The sequence below is a fragment of the Heterodontus francisci genome, chromosome 25 (assembly GCF_036365525.1).
Source record: "Heterodontus francisci isolate sHetFra1 chromosome 25, sHetFra1.hap1, whole genome shotgun sequence".
NCBI classification, from domain to species: domain Eukaryota; kingdom Metazoa; phylum Chordata; class Chondrichthyes; order Heterodontiformes; family Heterodontidae; genus Heterodontus; species Heterodontus francisci.
In genome coordinates, this window is record NC_090395.1 from 24,305,874 (window position 1) to 24,325,172 (window position 19,299).

The 19,299-nt window shown below is 44.6% G+C and overlaps 1 protein-coding gene across 1 annotated transcript in view; it reads left to right on the forward strand.

Annotated features, from left to right (window-relative positions):
• The window catches only part of slc5a8l (solute carrier family 5 member 8, like), a 109,819-nt gene that overhangs the window by 73,742 nt on the left and 16,778 nt on the right, over positions 1–19,299 (forward strand). The window contains exons 11-12 of the mRNA XM_068057631.1: positions 2,666–2,752; positions 14,188–14,390. Coding sequence (XP_067913732.1) covers positions 2,666–2,752; positions 14,188–14,390 — 290 coding nt within the window. The remainder of the gene's footprint in view (positions 1–2,665; positions 2,753–14,187; positions 14,391–19,299) is intronic.

Sequence of the window (19,299 nt, forward strand, 5' to 3'; positions counted from 1 at the left end):
TTCTAGTGCCTTGGGTGAATCTGTAACTGGAGGCAGCCACTGCATCTGCAATGGCACTGCTTAAATAAAGAGCTGCCGGCCTCTGATTGGCTGACAGCTCTCAGCAGGCGGGACTTCCATTACCAGGATCCTTGATCCTGGGGAAGGCCCGCTGCTGTCCATTTAAGTGCCTAATTGGCACATGATTCGGCAGGCCTTCCCCAGAGGAGCCAATGTGGGGCTCTTGCTGGCGCTTTAGCTGGTGGTCGAGACCCCTGTCACCAAGACAAAATCCTGCCCAGAGTGTGAAGTGTTGAATCAATTAAGATGGGAAATAAGTATGAACTATTCACATTCTTTGAAAAACTTACAAATTTCATTCCCCCCTCTGCCCCCCAAAGTACATGGGGAAGTTCTATTAAGCTGACACATCCTGGGATGATTTTGCTGTTTTACAGATTGAACTGAAGTGTAACAAAATATCTATTTTATAATTAGCAGTAGACTGAATGGAAATATCTAGGAAATGATGTCACCAAGCATCAACCGAACAGATCTCCCTGCTCAGCATAGTGGGGAAAGTCTTCTCTCGAGTCGCTTTTAAACAGGCTCCAGAAGCTGGCTGAGCACGTCTACCCTGAGGCACTGTGTGGCTTTTGAGCAGAGAGATCCACCATTGACATGCTGTTCTCCCTTCGCCAGCTACTGGAGAAATGCCGTGAAGAACAGATGCCCCTCTACGTTGCTTTCATTGATCTCACCAAAGCCTTTGACCTCGTCAGCAAACGTGGTCTCTTCAGACTACTAGAAAAGATCGGACGTCCACCAAAGCTACTAAGTATCATCACCTCATTCCATGACAATATGAAAGGCACAATTCAGCATATCGGTACCTCATCAGACCCCTTTCCTATCCTGAGTGGCGTGAAACAGGGCTGTGTTCTCGCACCCACACTGTTTGGGATCTTCTTCTCCATGCTGCTCTCACATGCATTCAAGTCTTCAGAAGAAGGAATTTTCCTCCACACAAGATCTGGTGGCAGGTTGTTCAACCTTGCCCGTCTAAGAGCGAAGACCAAAGTACGGAAAGTCCTCATCAGGGAACTCCTTTTTGCTGACGATGCTGCATTAACATCTCACACTGAAGAGTGTCTGCAGAGACTCATCGACAGGATTGCGGCTGCCTGCAACGAATTTGGCCTAACCATCCGCCTCAAGAAAACGAACATCATGGGACAAGATGTCAGAAATGCTCCATCCATCAATATCGGCGACCACACTCTGGAAGTGGTTTAACAGTTCACCTACCTAGGCTCAACTATCACCAGTAACCTGTCTCTCGATGCAGAAATCAACAAGCGCATGGGAAAGGCTTCCACTGCTATGTCCTGACTGGCCAAGAGAGTGTGGGAAAATGGCGCACTGACACAGAACACAAAAGTCCAAGTGTATCAAGTTCGTGTCCTCAGCACCTTGCTCTACGGCAGCGAGGCCTGGACAACGTATGTCAGCCAAGAGCGACGTCTCAATTCATTCCATCTTCGCTGCCTCTTTGGCATCAGGTGGCAGGACTATATCTCCAACACAGAAGTCCTCGAGGCGGCCAACATCCCCAGCATATACACCCTACTGAGCCAGCGGCGCTTGAGATGGCTTGACCATGTGAGCCACATGGAAGATGGCAGGATCCCCAAGGACACACTGTACAGTGAGCTCGTCACTGGTATCAGACCCACCGGCCGTCCATGTCTCCGCTTTAAAGACGTCTGCAAAAGCGACATGACGTCCTGTGACATTGATCACAAGGCGTGGGAGTCGGTTGCCAGCGATCGCCAGAGCTGGCGGGCAGCCATAAAGGCAGGGGCTAAAGTGTGGCGAGTCAAAGAGCCTCAAAGAGGCAGGAAAAAAGACAGAAGCACAAGGGGAAAGCCAACTGTGTAACAGCCCCGACAACCAATTTTATCTGCAGCACCTGTGGAAGAGTCTGTCACTCTAGAATTGACCTTTATAGCCACTCCAGGCGCTACTTCACAAACCACTGACCACCTCCAGGCGTTTACCCATTGTCTCTCGAGACAAGGAGGCCAAAGAAGTAGACTGAATGGAAATATCTAGGAAATTATGTCACCAAGCAACAACCTAACAGATAATATCCATCACAAAGTGAAGCCTGTGCATTTTATCACCATTATCTGAAGACTGAGATTAGATTAGATAACACAGGGTTATTCCTTTGTACCTTGTATTTACTTGTGGTTTTATTCAGTTCTGCCTCTTAGTACTGGGTTCAACGAAATTGATAAAAACATTATCAATTCTTACCTCAGTGCTGCACATTTATCAAGAAAATTTTCTAATTCAGAAATTTCAAACCAATAAATATTCAGGACCATTAGCGGCAGTTACTTCAGAGGAGCAAAGTTTAGTTCATGGAGAATTGGAAATCTCATACAGCCACAGCTCAGAGCATGCAATACTAAAGGGTTAATCGTAACTAATTATCGTGGTGATACCAGCAGCTGAAGGTTGAACACCAGTGTTAACTAATAGGCAGGAGAATCGCAAATAAATCTGTTGATTGTCACTGGTGTTGGCAATTTCTCCTTTTAAAACTGCTTCACATCTCTCTGTCACAGACATAATACAAATATAACAACCGTCCACTTTCTCCTTCTCTGTTTTCCAGGCTGCCCTCACTATTTTTGGGATCGTTGGTGGTCCACTGCTCGGATTCTTCCTATTAGGCATGCTATTCCCTTGTGCGAATTCAATTGTAAGTACCTCCTAGATATCTTTGCGGGGGGACGGTGGAAGTTGATGATAGGGTCAAAACAGGCACTAAATGGGTGCTGGACCTAAAAAGGACAGAAACAGCGGAGCCCAAAGACATATGGGGGCCCTGGTTTGTAGATCATTAAAATATCATGAACAGGTAAAGAAAAAATCAAAAAGGCTAATGATCTCTCTCTTTCTCTCTACGTCTATCTCTCTATCTCAATCTATCTCTCTATCTATCTCTGATTAGAATACAAGGAGGTAGAAGTCATGCTTCAGCTATACAAAGCCCTGGCTAGCAGTTCTGGGCACCATACCTTACGAAGGGGTATATTGGCCTTGGAGAGAATAAGGCATAGAATGATACATGGACTCAAAAGATTAAACTACTAGAAGAGATCAAACAAACTATGGTTGTATTCCCTGAAATTTAGAAGGGGTGATTTGATTGAAGTTTTCAAGATATTAAGTGAATAGTTAGGATAGATAGAAACTATTTCCACTGGCTGGGGAGTCCAGAATGAGGGCATAGACTAAAAATTAGAGCTGGACCTTCAGGAACTTAGGAAACATTTCTACACACAAGTGGTAGAAGTTTGGAACTCTCTTCCACCAATGGCAATTGATGCTAGATCAATTGTAAATTTTAAATATGAGATTGATAGATTTTTGTTATACAAAGATATTAAGAAACATGGAGCAAACGTGGATACTAACCACACTGTTTAATGGCTTCCTGCATCAGCAGGGGACTCAATATCATTATTTGCTAGTACTAATTAAAGCTAGCCTGCACTTCTTAAAGGCAAGGTTCATAGTGGCTGCTGGAGGTATTGAGATCATTTGGAATAGTGTTGTATAACAAACAACAATGGTTAATTATGAGAGCGAGCGAGAGCACACCAAGGTTTTCTAACTGCAGATCTTAGTGGAGGAGATGGAAAAGAAGAGAGATGTGCTGTATCTGCAGTAGGGGCAGGAGAACCTTCAGACAAAAGATGAGAAGCTTCAGTTATAGGTTAGATACATTCCAACAAGGGTGAAAGGTAAGGAACCAAAAACAGGGTTCCTTGGTTGACAAGGGAGATAGAGATTCTGATAAAACAAAAAAGAGGTGTGATGCATGTCAGGTGAATTCTTCAAGTGAGAAGCAGGCTTTATACAATAACTTGAGAGGGGAGATGAAGAGGAAAATTAAACTGGCAAAGAAAGAATATGAGAATTGAATGGCAGTTAACATAAAAAGGAACTAAAAATCTTCTACCAGCATGTAAATAGTAAGCGGGTAGTAAAATGTAGAGTGGTGGCATATTAAGGACAAAGAGGGTAATAGAGGCACAGGGCAACACTAATATACTTAATCAGTACTTTGTATCAGTGTTCACTAAGGAAGTGGAATCTGACAAAAGATCAGCAGAAGCAGACAGAATAGAGGCAATGGATAGGGTAAAAATTGAGAGGGGCGAGGTACTTAGGATAGATAAGCTAGCCGGTCCAGGTTGCTAAAGGAAGTGGGGATGGAGATTGCGGAAGGGCTTGTCATGATCTTCCAATCTTCCCTGGATACGGGGGAGGTGCCAAGGATTGGAGAGTAGCAAATGTGGCATCCTTATTCAAGAAAGGGTGTAAGGACAGTCCTAGGAACTACAGGCCAGTTAGTTTAACAGTGGGTAAAGTTTTAGAAACAATAATCAGGGAAAAAATCAAGAGACACTTGGAGAGGTTTGAGTTAACTAGGGATAGACAGTACAGATTTGTAAAAGGCAGATTGTGCTTGATTACTCTAATTGAAATTTTTGATGAAGTAACAGAGAAGGTTGATGAAGGGAGTGCAGTGGATGTTGTTCATGTGGATTTTAAGGAAGCGTTTGATAAGTACCACATAAAAGACAGGTTATCAAAATTGAGGCTCATGGAATAGGAGGGTCAGTGTCCAATTGAATAAAAATTGACCTAAGGACAGAATACAGCGAGTTGTAGTAAATGGTTGTTTTTCAGACTGGAGGATGGTAGACAGTGGTGTTTCCCAAGTTAAATGCTAAGACCACTGCTTTTTTTTTGTGATATATAAATGACTTGGATCTTGGAATACAGAGTAGAATCTCAAAATTTGCCAACAACACCAAACTTGGAGATGTGGCAAGCAGTAAGGATGATATGAACCACCTGCAACAAGACATAGGCTAGCAGAATGGGCAGACAGGTGGCAGATGGAATTTAATATTGACAAGTGTGAGGTGATGCATTTTGGCAGAAGGAATAGGAAGAGGCAATATATACTTAATGGCATGGTTCTAAAGAGTGTGCAGGAACAGAGGGACCTGGGGGTGTATGTACATAGATCTTTGAAGGTGGCAGAAAGTACCAAGAAGACAGTGATGATGAAGATACATCGTTGTTGATTTCACACTTGCAGCCACCAGCTCAGATACTGACACCATGCACATGTTAGAGGAGAGCATTGCCGAGGTGGTGGTGGGCGGGGATGTGGAATGGGTGGAATCTGCTTGTGAAATACCAGGCATAAGTGTGCTGTAGCCAGGGTAGGTGCAAGAATGGCACAGGTGCCAGTTTGCCAGAAGGTGAGGTCACACATAAATTCTGCTACAGGGCACTCAGAGGAGGATTTTGATGGGCTAGTTTACAGAGGAAGGCTGACGGGTGTACACAACAAAATACTTGGAGATTTAGAAAGCCTACATTTAATGTCAAGAAGGACAAAGGAATCTGGCACCCACATGCTACAGAGATTTGCGTTGAGCTTGAAGCCCATTCATTCCAGCATGGAAGTGGTGGCCAACTCCAACAAACTTGTAACAATCAACCCTGATGCAGCATCTGATGGCCAATGTCTCAGATTCCATTGCATCTCAGGCAGCTTCCACCTAACATCTGAGTGCTGCAGCGGAATCTCAGACTACTGCCATCATGGCTGTAGATACCAGTGTTCAAAGGAGTTTCCAAGGTGTAACAGCAGTCCAACAATCTGTAGGACTCCTAAGACCACTAAGACACTGCCGCACAGCGTGGGGAGCGGGGGGGGGGGGGGGGGGGGGATGGTGGAGGTTGGCAGTGGCTCCATGGAACCTGCTGTCCTGTCTCAGGATGACAGTATTCGTGCTCCCACCACTGCCACTCTGCCTGCACCTTTGCTCTAGGCTGCCAGCCAGCCAAACTGCTACCACCCATGCTGAGATGATCTGAAGCTGGGCTTTCTCAGCCCAGAGCTGTTTGAGTCATCCTGCAAAATCTGAAGCCTCTTCTACTGAAAATCACTAGCCACTGCATAAGTGCGGTAGGACAGACAAAGGCACGCAGAAGACAGGCGCTAAAGGAATGCACACGGGTGGTTAGTTTAATTCCATATACAATATAGCATGATTTAACGTATAAATTTGGTTTGGAATGTGTATTTCTGTTGGGTTTTTTTGCATTGTGGTCAAGGTGACACGTGATGGTCAGTGACAGAGGGAAGATAAAGAGAGTGGGACAGTTGACAAATAGGAATTAAGGTTAAAGTACTGGTACTTAACTTGAATTAGTCCTTCGCATATAGCCAGGCAGAAAGGGCTGTCTCTGTTGCAGCCTCCCTTCCTCTCCATCCTCTTCTGCCTCCTCCTCTTCTTCACCCTCCTCCTCCCTCTTCAAGCAGCTTGTCTTGCTCTATGTGTCATCTGCTCATTCTCCCAGAAGTGCTTGATTTCAAGAGCAAAAAAAACTCCTTCAGCATCTATCACACCACTCCCTGTAGACTTTTGAAACTTGAAACAATAGAAAACACCAAATATGTGTAAAATTGTAGGAACAGCCGAAGAAATAAACCAACAACTAACTTGTAGGCACTAGATGATCCCTTTAAATAATGCTGGTTGGCAGGGGAGAAGGAGGTCCTTCCTGCTGTATGACTTGTGTTCAGCTGTGCGAGGTTAAACCAAGGCGTTGTCTGGAGCATGGCGTTCCAAAATGGTGGAGTAGCATTATATTAGTGTTGCACTTCTGTTGATGTCATCATTTGTCTGCTCTGTATACATCCAGTGGGTGTTATGTACACACGTGCTAAACCTTTTACGAAGCTGGCATCCAGTCCACTTCATGTCAGAAGTGTGCAAGCTTGCTGTGGACACCATTTTCGAACCCTAAGTGCACTGGTAGTGCCAAACAATTGCAATACTGAGCCCAATTTCATCCCACCCTCTTCCACTGAAAGTGTGGAGTTTGGCTGGCTGAGACACACTGGCACATTTCAGGATTACTCAGGGACCAATTAAGAGATTCTCCAACATGGCACTGGAGGTCCTGGTGGAGAAAGAGCAGAGGAGGAGGGATGTCCTGTACCCACGGAGGGGAAGGAGCCCACCTCGCCCTCCTGTCATTTACTGCAGTAGCTGGTGCTGCTCTGCTTGGCCTTTTTTCCTCCTCGCATTCCTCCTGCAGACCGCAAGGGATCCCTACGAAGATGCCGATGACCAAGCACTCACTTTTTCCTGTAAGTTGTCCAATAAGATTAAGTCACACAGCATTTACTCTTTTTAGGTGAAGTCCTCAGAGAATTTCTGGAATAAATGATGATGGAGTGCTGATGAAGTCTTGACAAAGTGTCACAGAAAGTGTGATCAAAGTTTCTTCTTTAAAACTCCAGCTGCTTGATCTTGAGCTCAGGATTTCTGAGCTTGAGTTGCAGCTGGAGTCACTGCGGAGCATTAGAGAAGATGAGAGTTTCCTGGATCAAACATTCCAAGAGGTGGTCACCTTGCAGGCAGTAAGACTTCAGGGTAATAGACGGGTGGCCATCCGGAAGAGTAGGAAAAGGCAGGAAGTGTAGGAGTCTTTGGGTTGTGTGCCACTCTCAAACCAGTACTCAGCATTGGAGACTGCTAGGAGTGACTACACCATGAAGGAGTGCAGTCCAGACCAATGGGCATGGGACTGCACAGGAGGAAACTGAAGAGTAGAAATGCAGTCATTATAGGAGATTCCATAGTTAGGGTGACAGACAGGTGTTTCTGTAACTGACATCATGAGTCCTGCATTCTGTGTTGCCTCCTTGGTGCCAGGGTAAAGGACATCAAAGAGACAGGATAGAATATTCTGCAGAGAGAATGGAGTGGGCCAAACATTATGGTGCACATCGGTACAAACAACATAGAGTGGGCAGTTATTAAGGTCCTACAGTCAGATTTTTCAGGAGCGAGGGAGGAACAACAACTTACATTTATATAGCACCTATAATGTAATAAAATGTTCCAAGACGATTCACAGGACTGTGACAAAACAAAATACGACACTGAGCCATTTAAGGAGAGATTAGGTCAGATGACCAAAAGCTTGGTCATTAGGTAGTTTTAAGGAGTGTCTTATAGGAGGAAAGCCAGGTAGAGAGGTGGAGAGGTGTAAGGAGGGTATTCCAGACCTTAGAGCCTAGCCAACTGAAAGTGCAGCCAACAATGGTGGAGCAATTAAAATTGGGGATGCTCAAGAGGCCAGAATTAGAGGAATGCAGATATCTTGGAGGGTTGTGAAGCTGCAGGGGATGACAGAGGTAGGGAGGGGCAAGGCCCTGGACAGATTTAAAAAGAAGGGTGAGAATTTTAAACTATTACATTACTTGACCGGAAGGCACTGTAGGTCAGTGAGCACAGGTGAATGAGACTTGGTGCAGAACTTTGGATGGCCTCAAGTTTATGGAGGGTAAAATGCGAGAGACCAGCCAGGAGTGCGTTGGAATAGTCAAGTCTGGAGGTAATGAAGGCATGAATGAGGGTTTGAGCAGATGAGCTGAGATGAGGCGAAGTCGAGCGATGTTACAGAGGTGGAAATAGGTGGTTATAGTGATGGTGCGAATGAGGTTGGAAGCTTATCTCGGTATCAAGTGTGACACCAAGGTTGTGAACAGACTGGTTTAACTGCAGACCATTGCCAGGGAGAGAGATGGAGTTGGTAGCTAGGGAAGGAAATTAAAGAGTAGGATCTCAAATCTTTGGTTACTCCCGGTGCCTTGCATGAGTGATGGTAGAAATAGGAAGATAGGAAGGATTAATGTGTGGCTTGAGGCCTGATGCAGGAGGGAAGGCTTCAGATTCTTGGGGCATTGGGACCATTCTGTAGCAGGAAGCACCTATTGAAAAGGGACAGGTTGCATCTCAACAGAACTGAGGTCAATGCACTTGTGTGGAAGTTCGCTAGTGTGGTTGGGGAGAGTTTAAACTAAATTGGCAGGGGGATGGTCACCAGCATATAGAAGTAGAAAACAGGAATAAGATGCATAATGTGAGAGTGTTGGATAGATAGGAAGTAGAACCAAATTACATAGGAGCAGACTAAGAAGGACTACGAGAAATACAAAGACAGGTTTAGAATACACATATGCATACACACAAAATGTGGTGAATAAGGTTGGTCAGCTACAAGCTCAAATAGTCGTGTGAGAATACAATGTAGTGGCAATAACGGAAATGTGGCTTAAAAATGGCGACCACTGAGTGCTTAATATTCAAGGTTACAAAGTGTTCGGAAAATATATGGCAGGAAAAAAGGGAGGTGGATGGAAGTACTGATTAGAGAAGATATTGTCGCATCAGAAAGAGATATCCTTGAGGAGCAATGCACAGAATTCATTTAGAGTCCTTGAGAAGCAAGAAAGACACGATCACACTACTGGGGTGTTCTATATACTTCCAAATAGTGAGGGAGAGAGAGAGGAGCAAATCTGCAGAGATGTGCAAGAACTATAGAGTGGTGATAGAAGCCTTTAATTACCCAAATATTGATTGGGATGATGCTAGAGTAAAGGAAAAGGATGGTGAGGAATTTCTGAAATGTGTTAAATAGGACTTCCTTGATCTGTGTTCTCGGTCCAACTGAGAAGCAGGCATTGCTGGATGTGGTGCTGGGGAATGAGATGGGCCAACTGTCTGTGGGGAACACTTGGGTAAGAATGATCCTCGTATCATAAGGTTTAAATTAGTAATGGAGAAGAGCAAGGAACAATCTAAAGTAGAATTTCTAAATTGGAAAAGGGCTAACTTGAGTGGGATGCAAAGGGATCTAGTCAGGGTAAAATGGAATCATCGACTGACAGGAGGAGATGTTTCAGGTACAGGCTAGGTACATGCCAACAAGGGTGAAAGGCAGGGTAACCAAAGCCAGGCCTCATTAGATGATGAGAGAGATAAAAGAGTGTATGATGCAAGCCGGGTGAATTCTTCAAGCGAGAACCAGACCAAATACAAAAATTTGAGAGGGGAAGTGAAGAGGAAAATTCGACTGGCAAACAGAGAATGAGAGAATTGAATGACAGTTAACATAAAAGGGATTCCAAAAATCATCTTCTGGCATGTAAATAGTAAGCAGGAATAAAGAGGTGGGTGCAAAGAGGGAGATTGATATATGCTTAGAGGTGCAGGGCAAGGCAATACTTAATGAGTACTTTGTACTGATGTTTACTGAGAAACGTAAGAACATAAGAAATAGGAGCAGGGGTAGACCATACAGCCCCTTGAGCCTGCTCCATCATTCAGTACGATCATGGCTGATCTTCTGCCTCAAGTCCACTTTCCTGTCTGCATATCCCTTGGTTCCCAAAAATCTGTATATCACAGCCTTGAAAATTATTACAGACAGGTAGTAAGTGGTGTGGGTGGCTTCCACCTTTCACCTCCCAACTGACCGCTGATAGTGCTTTGTTAAAAATATGGTGTGTTAATCCCTGAGTGTTTTAGTGGCTAAACAGCTTTTCTCATAGGTTTAAAAAAAGGAAGATTAAACTTTTAATTCAACAGCAAAACCCAAATTGTTCGCAAATTTCACCCACTCACTCATTCACATGCACATGCATACACAAGAATAGATAAAGAAAGAAAAAAGGGTTGGATGCAATTAAAGTCGAGGTGATGTAAGAGTTCATGGCTTACAGAAACCTGTTGAATCTTCTTGGGAGGAAAGTCTTTTCAAAGTTGCGGTCCGCGATGTTTGCAGTCTTGAACTTACTGAGGTGTTGTAGACTTCTGATGGTTAAACCTCAGCCCAAAGTTGTTGGTGTGAATTAGGTTCATTTTCACAGATGGAGAGTCTCAAAGATGCTTCGTAATTTCTCTACTGCAGTGGTTGTTCAAGTTGCTCTACAACAGGGTTCTTCTGTTTAACTAGATCGCCTCTCACAGCCTCTGGCTAGAAAATTGGCTTTCTATGGTCTTGGCTTGATCTCTCTCTCTCTCTTCAGAGGGCTACCTCTTCAGGTAAAAAAAAATCATCACATTTGAGTCTGTCAGGTGACACAGGGCCCTCTCCTCTGGTGTAACCACACAATGGTCCAGGATATGGAAACCTTAGCTATCTGTTGGTGTCTGAATGGGACCATTCTGTTGCAATGGTGCTATTTCACACCTGTTCAGCTTGGTTTGGGCTATGAGTCAAACTGTCTACAGAACTTTTGTTAGTTCATTCCTGTATATAGGAGTTATCAATATGTAATGCTGCTCCTTTCAATTTCAATGGGTTCTTCCCTGAGCTAATTCAGACAAGGTTAATGAGTTTCATCCTCAACAAATGGAGGTGTTTATTGCCAATGCAGGAACACACCACTGCTCCATTTTGTCTGTGGTACAAATGTGCCCATTTTCTTGTGGTTCAGTTCAACAGTTGACTTTATATTTAAAAATTTCTCCAGTTAATTGCTTATTTCATCATGGCTCCTTCCGAGCATGACAAAATACTCAACAATGGAGCATCCACAGCCTTCTGGGGTAGAAAATTCCTAAGATTCACAACTCTTTGAGTGAAGAAGTTTCTCCTCTTCTCAGTTTTAAATGATTGACACTTATCCTGAGATTATGCCCTATGTTCTAGATTCCCCAGACAAGGGAAACAACTTCTGTGTCACCCTGTCAAGCCCCTTCAGAATCTTGTATGTTTCAATGAAATCACCTCTCATTCTTCTAAACTCCAGAGTATAGGCCCAGTTTACTCAGCCTCTCATCATAGGACAACCCTCTCATCCCAAGAACCAACAAAGTGAACCTTCGCTGTTCTGCTTCCAATGCAAGTATATCCTTCCTTAAATATGGAGCCCAAAACTACACACAGTACTCCAGGTGTAGTCTCACCAAAGCCCTGCACAATTGTAGCAAGACTTGCTTATTCTTGTACTCCAATCCCCTTGCAATAAAGGCCATCATGCCATTTGCTTTCCTTAATGCTTGCTGTACCTGCATGCTAACTTTGTGTTCCCTGTACGAGTACACCCAAAACCCTCTGAACATCAACATTTGAAAACTCAATGCCTTTGAAAAAATATTCTGCTCTTCTGTTCTTTCTACAGGGCTACTCAGCAGTGTCTTCCTAGAGCTGTGGAGACAGTGAATTTTTTCTCATCTTGCCCATTACAGAGGCAGGTGACTCGCCTTTTTCCCTTGTGGTTTGCGAGCTGCGAATTACAACTCGGGAGGGTAATTTTTGGTTTCCCCAGAACCCATTTGTGGAATCCAGCTACTCCATTAGATCATAGTGGACCTGTCAACTGGCACAGGATACATGTGTCATTCCAGCTTCCATCATACCTGCCACCAATATGCACTGTGTATGTGTCAGCTCTGACTTAGTGATAGTCCACTCACCTTTGAGCCAAAGGTCGTGGGTTCATGTCCCACTTCAGAGATTGAGCACATACAAACAATGACAGATAAAGATCCTCCGGTCCATCCAGCCTTTTCTGCACAATTGCAGTACCTTGTGCATCATTATATATATTCCCTACCCCATCCAAAATCTTGTGAACCTCTGCAGAGGTAAAAAATCCAAATTAAAAACCCAAGCCAATTTAGGGGGAAAAAATCTGGGAAATTCCTTTTCGACCCATCGAGGTTATCAAAATTAGTTCAGGAGATCACTTTTCCATTATCCTTTTTAGCTGATCTATTAACAGCCTTAGTTTCCTGTAGGTGTTCCTTGTACTTAACTGTTCAGTTGAGTATTAGGTGCCTTTAGATTGTTTTTGTACATGGCCAGTCAACCCCCTTGGATATTTCTTATCACACTTCCTTCTATTGACTTTGCTACATATTTGTCTCCTTTTTTATATTATTCTTAAAAACTCTGCATTTGTATTTTACGTCAATCTCATCACCACCAGGAGGGTTAGCTAATTCACCTGTTCCAAATCTTTAGCTATTTTCGCCAAGTTTGCCCTTCTGAAATCTGGTGTGAGTTATCGAGTTTCACTGTATCTCAGATGCAAGATCAGGCTCAGTAATAAACACTAGATCTAATAAGTGCTTTTCCCTGGTTACTTCATTGACATACTGAAACAGGAAACAGTCTTCTATATTTTCAATAAATGTTTCAGTTGCACTCTGACCACAGCAGAAGGTACACCAGCATACCACTGACTCTAGGCTGACACGCCAATACAGGACTGTGGGAGTACTGCATTGTCTGAGGTGCCATCTTTCAGATGAAATGTTAAACTGAGGCCCTGTCTGCCCCCCTCAGGTGGATGTAAAAGATCCCATGATACTATTCAAAGAAGAGCTGGGATTTTTCCCCAATATTTCTTTCTCAACCAACACCACTAAAATAGATTATCTGGCCATAATATCATTGTTTGTAGGGTCTTAACATGTGTAAATTAGTTGCCACATTTCCTACATTATAACAGTGTCTACTGTTAAAAGTACTTAACTGGCTGTAAAGCACTTTTGCATGTCTTAAGGTTGTGAAAAGTGCTATATAAATGCAAGTCTTTCTTTTTGTAATGGTCTCATACAATATGCCCACGGATGGAGTGGAAGCTCTTCCTACCATAAAAGCCGTAGTATGATGGGCGGCACAGTGGCGCAGTGGTTAGCACTACAGCCTCACAGCTCCAGGGACCCGGGTTCAATTCTGGGTACTGCCTGTGTGGAGTTTGCAAGTTCTGCCTGTGACTGTGTGGGTTTTCGCCGGGTGCTCCGGTTTCTTCCCACTGCCAAAGACTTGCAGGTGATAGGTAAATTGGCCATTGTAAATTGCCCCTAGTGTTGGTAGGTGGTAGGGAATATGGGATTATTGTAGGGTTAGTATAAATGGGTGGTTCTTGGTTGGCACAGACTCAGTGGGCCAAAGGGCCTGTTTCAGTGCTGTATCTCCAAATATAAAATATTGTGACAAGGAGCAGCAAAGTTGAGTCTTTCCAGCATCAGCCTTCTGGGATGTAGTTTGCATTTTGGGCTTCCTTTGGGTAGAGGCTGAATTTGGAATTCATTTTGAGGATATGGGGTAAAACCCTAAGATCACAAGCCCTGGCTTCACAGAGCAGCAAGTGGGACCAGGGCTCTTGGCTGGGGTGGATTATGCCCAGTGAAGGGGTGGAACCTGGTGGCTGAAGTTAGTTACTGTTTTACAGTGCCAGCATTCAGCACTGCTCATTGACCTGATGATTGTTGCTCTATTTTTTCACAGGGTGCAATATCTGGTCTTGCTATCAGTATCATACTGACACTGTGGATAGGAATCGGTGGACAGGTCTATAGCCCACTACCTGATCAAACGCGACCTTTATCCCTTAGCATAGCAGGATGTTTCTTCAACAGCACTGAGCCTCCAGACCCAGTGACAGGAAGCCCATGGACAACAATGAACCCAGTTACAGAGCTGAACTCCAGGTAAAGTGAGAAGAACTGAGGCCTTGGGCAAGGAGCTTATGGGTATTAATATTCCTAGAGTGTTGTACTGTGGTTCTGCTGTTGGAAGTACATCATTTTATTCATTTACTTTTTCCATTTTTTATTTCTGTCTCCCTTCCTTAGATATTCCCCTTCCTCCTCCCAATAAAGGTCAGGCTAGTGACCTGTTCCCACATCTCTGTCAGAATTACTCTTAAACTGACAACTAGGATGATTATGAAAATCACAAGGTCAACATGCCTTCCATTCCCTTTTCTCCCTATATTTAGAGCCTGGTACATGGAGAATTGTCGGCACGCTCTCTTACTCTCACCAAGCAAGTGCACCGATTGAGCAGAGCGGTTAGCCCACTAGCTCAGCATGACAGCCATCTACCTACGCCGGTGACCTCTGACACTAGATCCTCCCAAACTAATGTGAGGTCAGGTGGAGATGCTTAGTTTTAATAGTGCAGACAGGCTTCCACATAACTGGGGACACTTCTCACATTTGGGAAAGGGAAGGATGGCAGAGAAGCTGGGAATCCTGGTGATGGGTGCCCAGTGCCAGAAAATATTATACTTTGCCCTTTCATAAAGAGGAGGGATGAGAAATAAAGGGGAAAAATTTCACCAATCTTTGATCCAGTCTTGCAGCTCCATGGTGGGCCTCAGCTTCACCATATGGTCTGAGTGTACCAGCCCACTGTCCTTGGCCAGACCACGGGCAAGGAAACCCCTGATCCACTAGATGTAGTATACCTGGATTTCCAAAAGGCATTCAATAAGGTGCCACACAAATGGTTAATAGGCAAGATAAGGGCTCTTTGAGTTGGGGGCAATATATTAGAATGGACACAGGATTGGTTAATGGACAGGAAGCAAAGAGTGGCATAATCGGGGCACTTTCAAGTTGGCAGGCAGTGAACAGTGGAGTACCACAAGGTTCAGTGCTGGGGCCTTAGCTATTTACCATCTATATTAATGACTTAGATGAAGAGACAGAGTAATAAATCTAAGTTTGCTGATGTTACAAAGGTAGGCAGAACAGTAAGTTGTGGGCAGGATATAGAGAGGTTGAGTGAGTGGCAACAAGATGGCAGATGGAGTATAATGTACGGAAGTGTGAAGTTATTCACTTCGGTCATAAGAGCAGAAAAACAGAATATTTTTTGAAAGGTGTGAAACTTGTAAGTGTTGATGTTCAAAAAGACTTGGGTATCTTGTACAAGGAACACAGAAAGTTAGCATGCAGGTACAGCAAGCAATTAGGAAGACAAATAGCATGCTGGCCTTTATGGCAAAGGGGAGTAGAGTACAAGAATCTTTATATGATCAAGAGTCTTGATACAACCGTACAGGGTTTTGGTGAGACCACATCTGAAGTACTGTGTGCAGTTTTGCTTTCCACATTTAAGAAAGGATATACTTACATTGGAGGCGGTACAGCAAAGGTTCATTTTGTTGTTTCTTGGGATGAGGGGGTTGTCCTATGATGAAAGGCTGAGTAAGTTGGGCCTATATTCTCTGGAAATTGGAAGAATGAGAGGCGATCTAATTGAGACATACAAGATTATGAATGGGCTAGACACTGAGAGATTGTTTACACTTGTCAGGGAATCTAAAACAAGGGGGCACAGTTTCAGGATAAGGGGCCGATCATTTAGGACTGAGATGAGGAGAAATTACTTCACTCAAAAGGTTGTGATTCTTTGGAATTCTCTACTCCAGAGGGTTGGGATGCTCCATCATTGAATACATTTAAGACTGGGATAGATAGATTTTTGGTGTCTCAAGGAATCGAGGGATATGGGGAGTGGACAGGAAAATGGAATTGAAGCCGAAGATCAGCCATAGTTGTATTGAATGGTGGAGCAGACTCAATGGGCCATATGGTCTACTCTTGCTTCTATTTCTTGTGTTCGTGTGTTTTTTTTATTCTTTCATGGGATGTGAGCATCGCTGGCAAGGCCAGCATTTGTTGCCCATCCCTAATTGCCCTTAAACTGAATGGCATGTTCTTGTGATCTGAACCTCGTATTTGTCTGGTGAGGGTGAGGCTTCAGGTCCCAGCCCAATTCATGGCTCTTATGACTGGCTAGGCTGTGGCATATCAGTAGGAAAGCACAGGAAGAGACGCGGAGGCCCAGGTCTCCCAGTATCCTTGAAGAGATAACGGTCTGAAACCAAATACTGCAGGAACCATGGAAGGATCCATGTTTTATCCTTTCTTCAATGATCTCTCAATCCTCCTGGCATGGAGCCACTCATTGCTGAAATGTTGTTTCTAAGGCCATTTTCCTTAAATAGCTCTCAGGTTTCCTCCCAGGTTTCTCCCCAGGTCCCACCATAACTTTGGTGAAACCCCTAGAGAAACAACACAACCAGGATCCTCCTTCTTCTGAGGCAGTCCCTCGGGAACGAGGATGACTTTCTTCCACTCCAGGTTTGTGGGTCCTTAGGTGACTGAATAGTCCAATTCTGGATCCATGCACTCGACCACAGGTGGGGCAGGAGGTGTTTGGTGAGGCGAGTGAATGGGATGCTCAAAATTACAAATGATCCTTCTGTTGTTTGCACTTGGTTGCTGCCTGGGCATGTCGACGTTGTTCGAACTGGCTGGCACCGTTGCGGATGCTTCTTCATTTTGGGCGGTCTCAGGCAAGAGATTCCCACGAATCAGTGAAGATGTCACATTTTTTAAGGGAGGCTTTAAGGACATCCTTGTAGTGTTTCCTCTGCCCTCCTGTTAGCCGCTTGCCGTGATGGAGCTTGGAATACAAAGCTTGTTTTGGGAGTCTTGTGTCAGGCAGGCGAATGATGTGGCCCATCCAAAGTAACTTTAAAAAAATTTTTTCCTGGGATGTGGGCATCACTGGCTGGGTCAGCATTTATTGCCCATCCCTAATTGCCCTTGAGAAGGTGGTGGTGAGCTGCCTTCTTGAACCGCTGCAATCCATGTGGAGTAGGTACATCTACAGTGCTGTTGGGAATGGAGTTCCGGGATTTTGACCCAGCGACAGTGAAGGAATGGTGATATAGTTCCAAGTCAGGATGGTGTGTGGCATAGAGGGGAACTTGCAGGTGGTGGTGTTTCTATGCGACTGCTGCCCTTGTCCTTCTAGGTGGTAGAGAGGTCGCCGGTTTGGAAGGTGCTGTCGAAGGAGCCTTGGTGCGTTGCTACAGTGCATTTTGTAGATGGTACACACTGCTGCCACTGTGCGTCGGTGGTGAAGGGAGTGAATGTTTGTGGATGGGGTGCCAATCAAACAGACTGCTTTGTCCTGTCGAGCTTCTTGAGTGTTATTGGAGCTGCACCCATCCAGGCAAATGGAGAGTATTCCAACACACTCGTGACTTGTGCCTTGTAGATGGTGGACAGGCTTTGGGGAGGTGATTTACTTGCTGCAGAACTCCTGGCCTCTGACCTGCTCTTGTAGCCATGGTATTTATATGGCTACTCCAGTTCAGTTTTGGTCAATGGTAACCCCCAGGATGTTGATAGTGGGGGATTCAGCGATTGTAATGCCATTGAATGTCAAGGGGAAATGGTTAGATTCTGTCTTGTTGGAGATGGTCATTGCCTGGCATTCATGTGGCGCGAATGTTACTTGCCACTTATCAGCCCAAGCCTGGATATTGTCCAGGTCTTTCTGCATTTCTACACTGACTGCTTCAGTATCTGAGGAGTCGCGTATGGTGCTGAACATTGTGCAATCATCAGCGAACATCCCCACTTCTGACCTTATGATTGAAGGAAGGTCATCGATGAAGCAGTTGAAGATGGTTGGGCCGAGGACACTACCCTGTGGAACCCCTGCAGTGATGTCCTGGAGCTGAGATGATTGACCTCCAACTAAAGCATGGCTCCCGAGCTGAACCCGACCAGATCCGACGACATACAGTCACAGAGTTATACAGCACAGAAGCAGGCCCTTCGGCCCATCGTGTCCGTGCCGGCCATCAAGCACCTAACTATTCTAAGCCCATTTTTCAGCACTTGGCCCGTAACCTTGTATGTTATAGCGTTTTAAGTACTCGTCTAAATACTTCTTAAATGTTGTGAGGGTTCCTGCCTCTGCCACCTCTTCAAGCAGTGCATTCCAGATTCCAACCACCCTCTGGGTGAAAACATTTTTCTTCAAATTCCCTCTAAACCTCCTGCCCCTTATCTTAAATCTATGCCCCCTGGTTATTAATCCCTCTGCTAAGGGAAAAAGTTTCTTCTTATCTAAACTATCAATGCCCCTCATAATTTTGTATACCTCAATCATGTCCCCCCTCAGCCTTCTCGGCTCTTCGGAAAACAACCCTAGCCTTTTCAGTCTCTCTTCATATCTGAAATGCTCCAGCCCAGGCAACATCCTGGTGAATCTCCTCTGCACCCTCTCCAGTGCAATCACATCATTCCTATAGTGTGGTGCAGGGATGTCTTGCTGCAATTATACAGGGCCTTGGTGAGGCCACACATGGAATATTGTGTGCAGTTTTGGTCTCCTTATCTGAGGAAGGATGTTCTTGCTATAGAGGGAGTGCAGCGAAGGTTTACCAGACTGAGTCCTGGGATGGCGGGACTGACGCATGAGGAGAGATTGAGTCGGTTAGGATTATATTCGCTGGAGTTCAGAAGATTGAGGGGGGAATCTCCTAGAAACCTATAAAATTCAATTAGGACTTGACAGGGTAGATGGAGGAAGGATGTTCCCGATGGTGCGGGAATCCAGAACCAGGGGTCGTAGTCTAAGGATACGGGGTAAACCTTTCAGGACTGAGATGACGAGAAATTTCTTCACCCAGAGAGTGGTGAGCCTGTGGAATTCGCTACCACAAAAAGCAGTTTGTCCAAAACATTGTATGTTTTCAAGGAGTTAGATATAGCTCTTGGGTCTAAAGGGATCAAAGGGTATGGG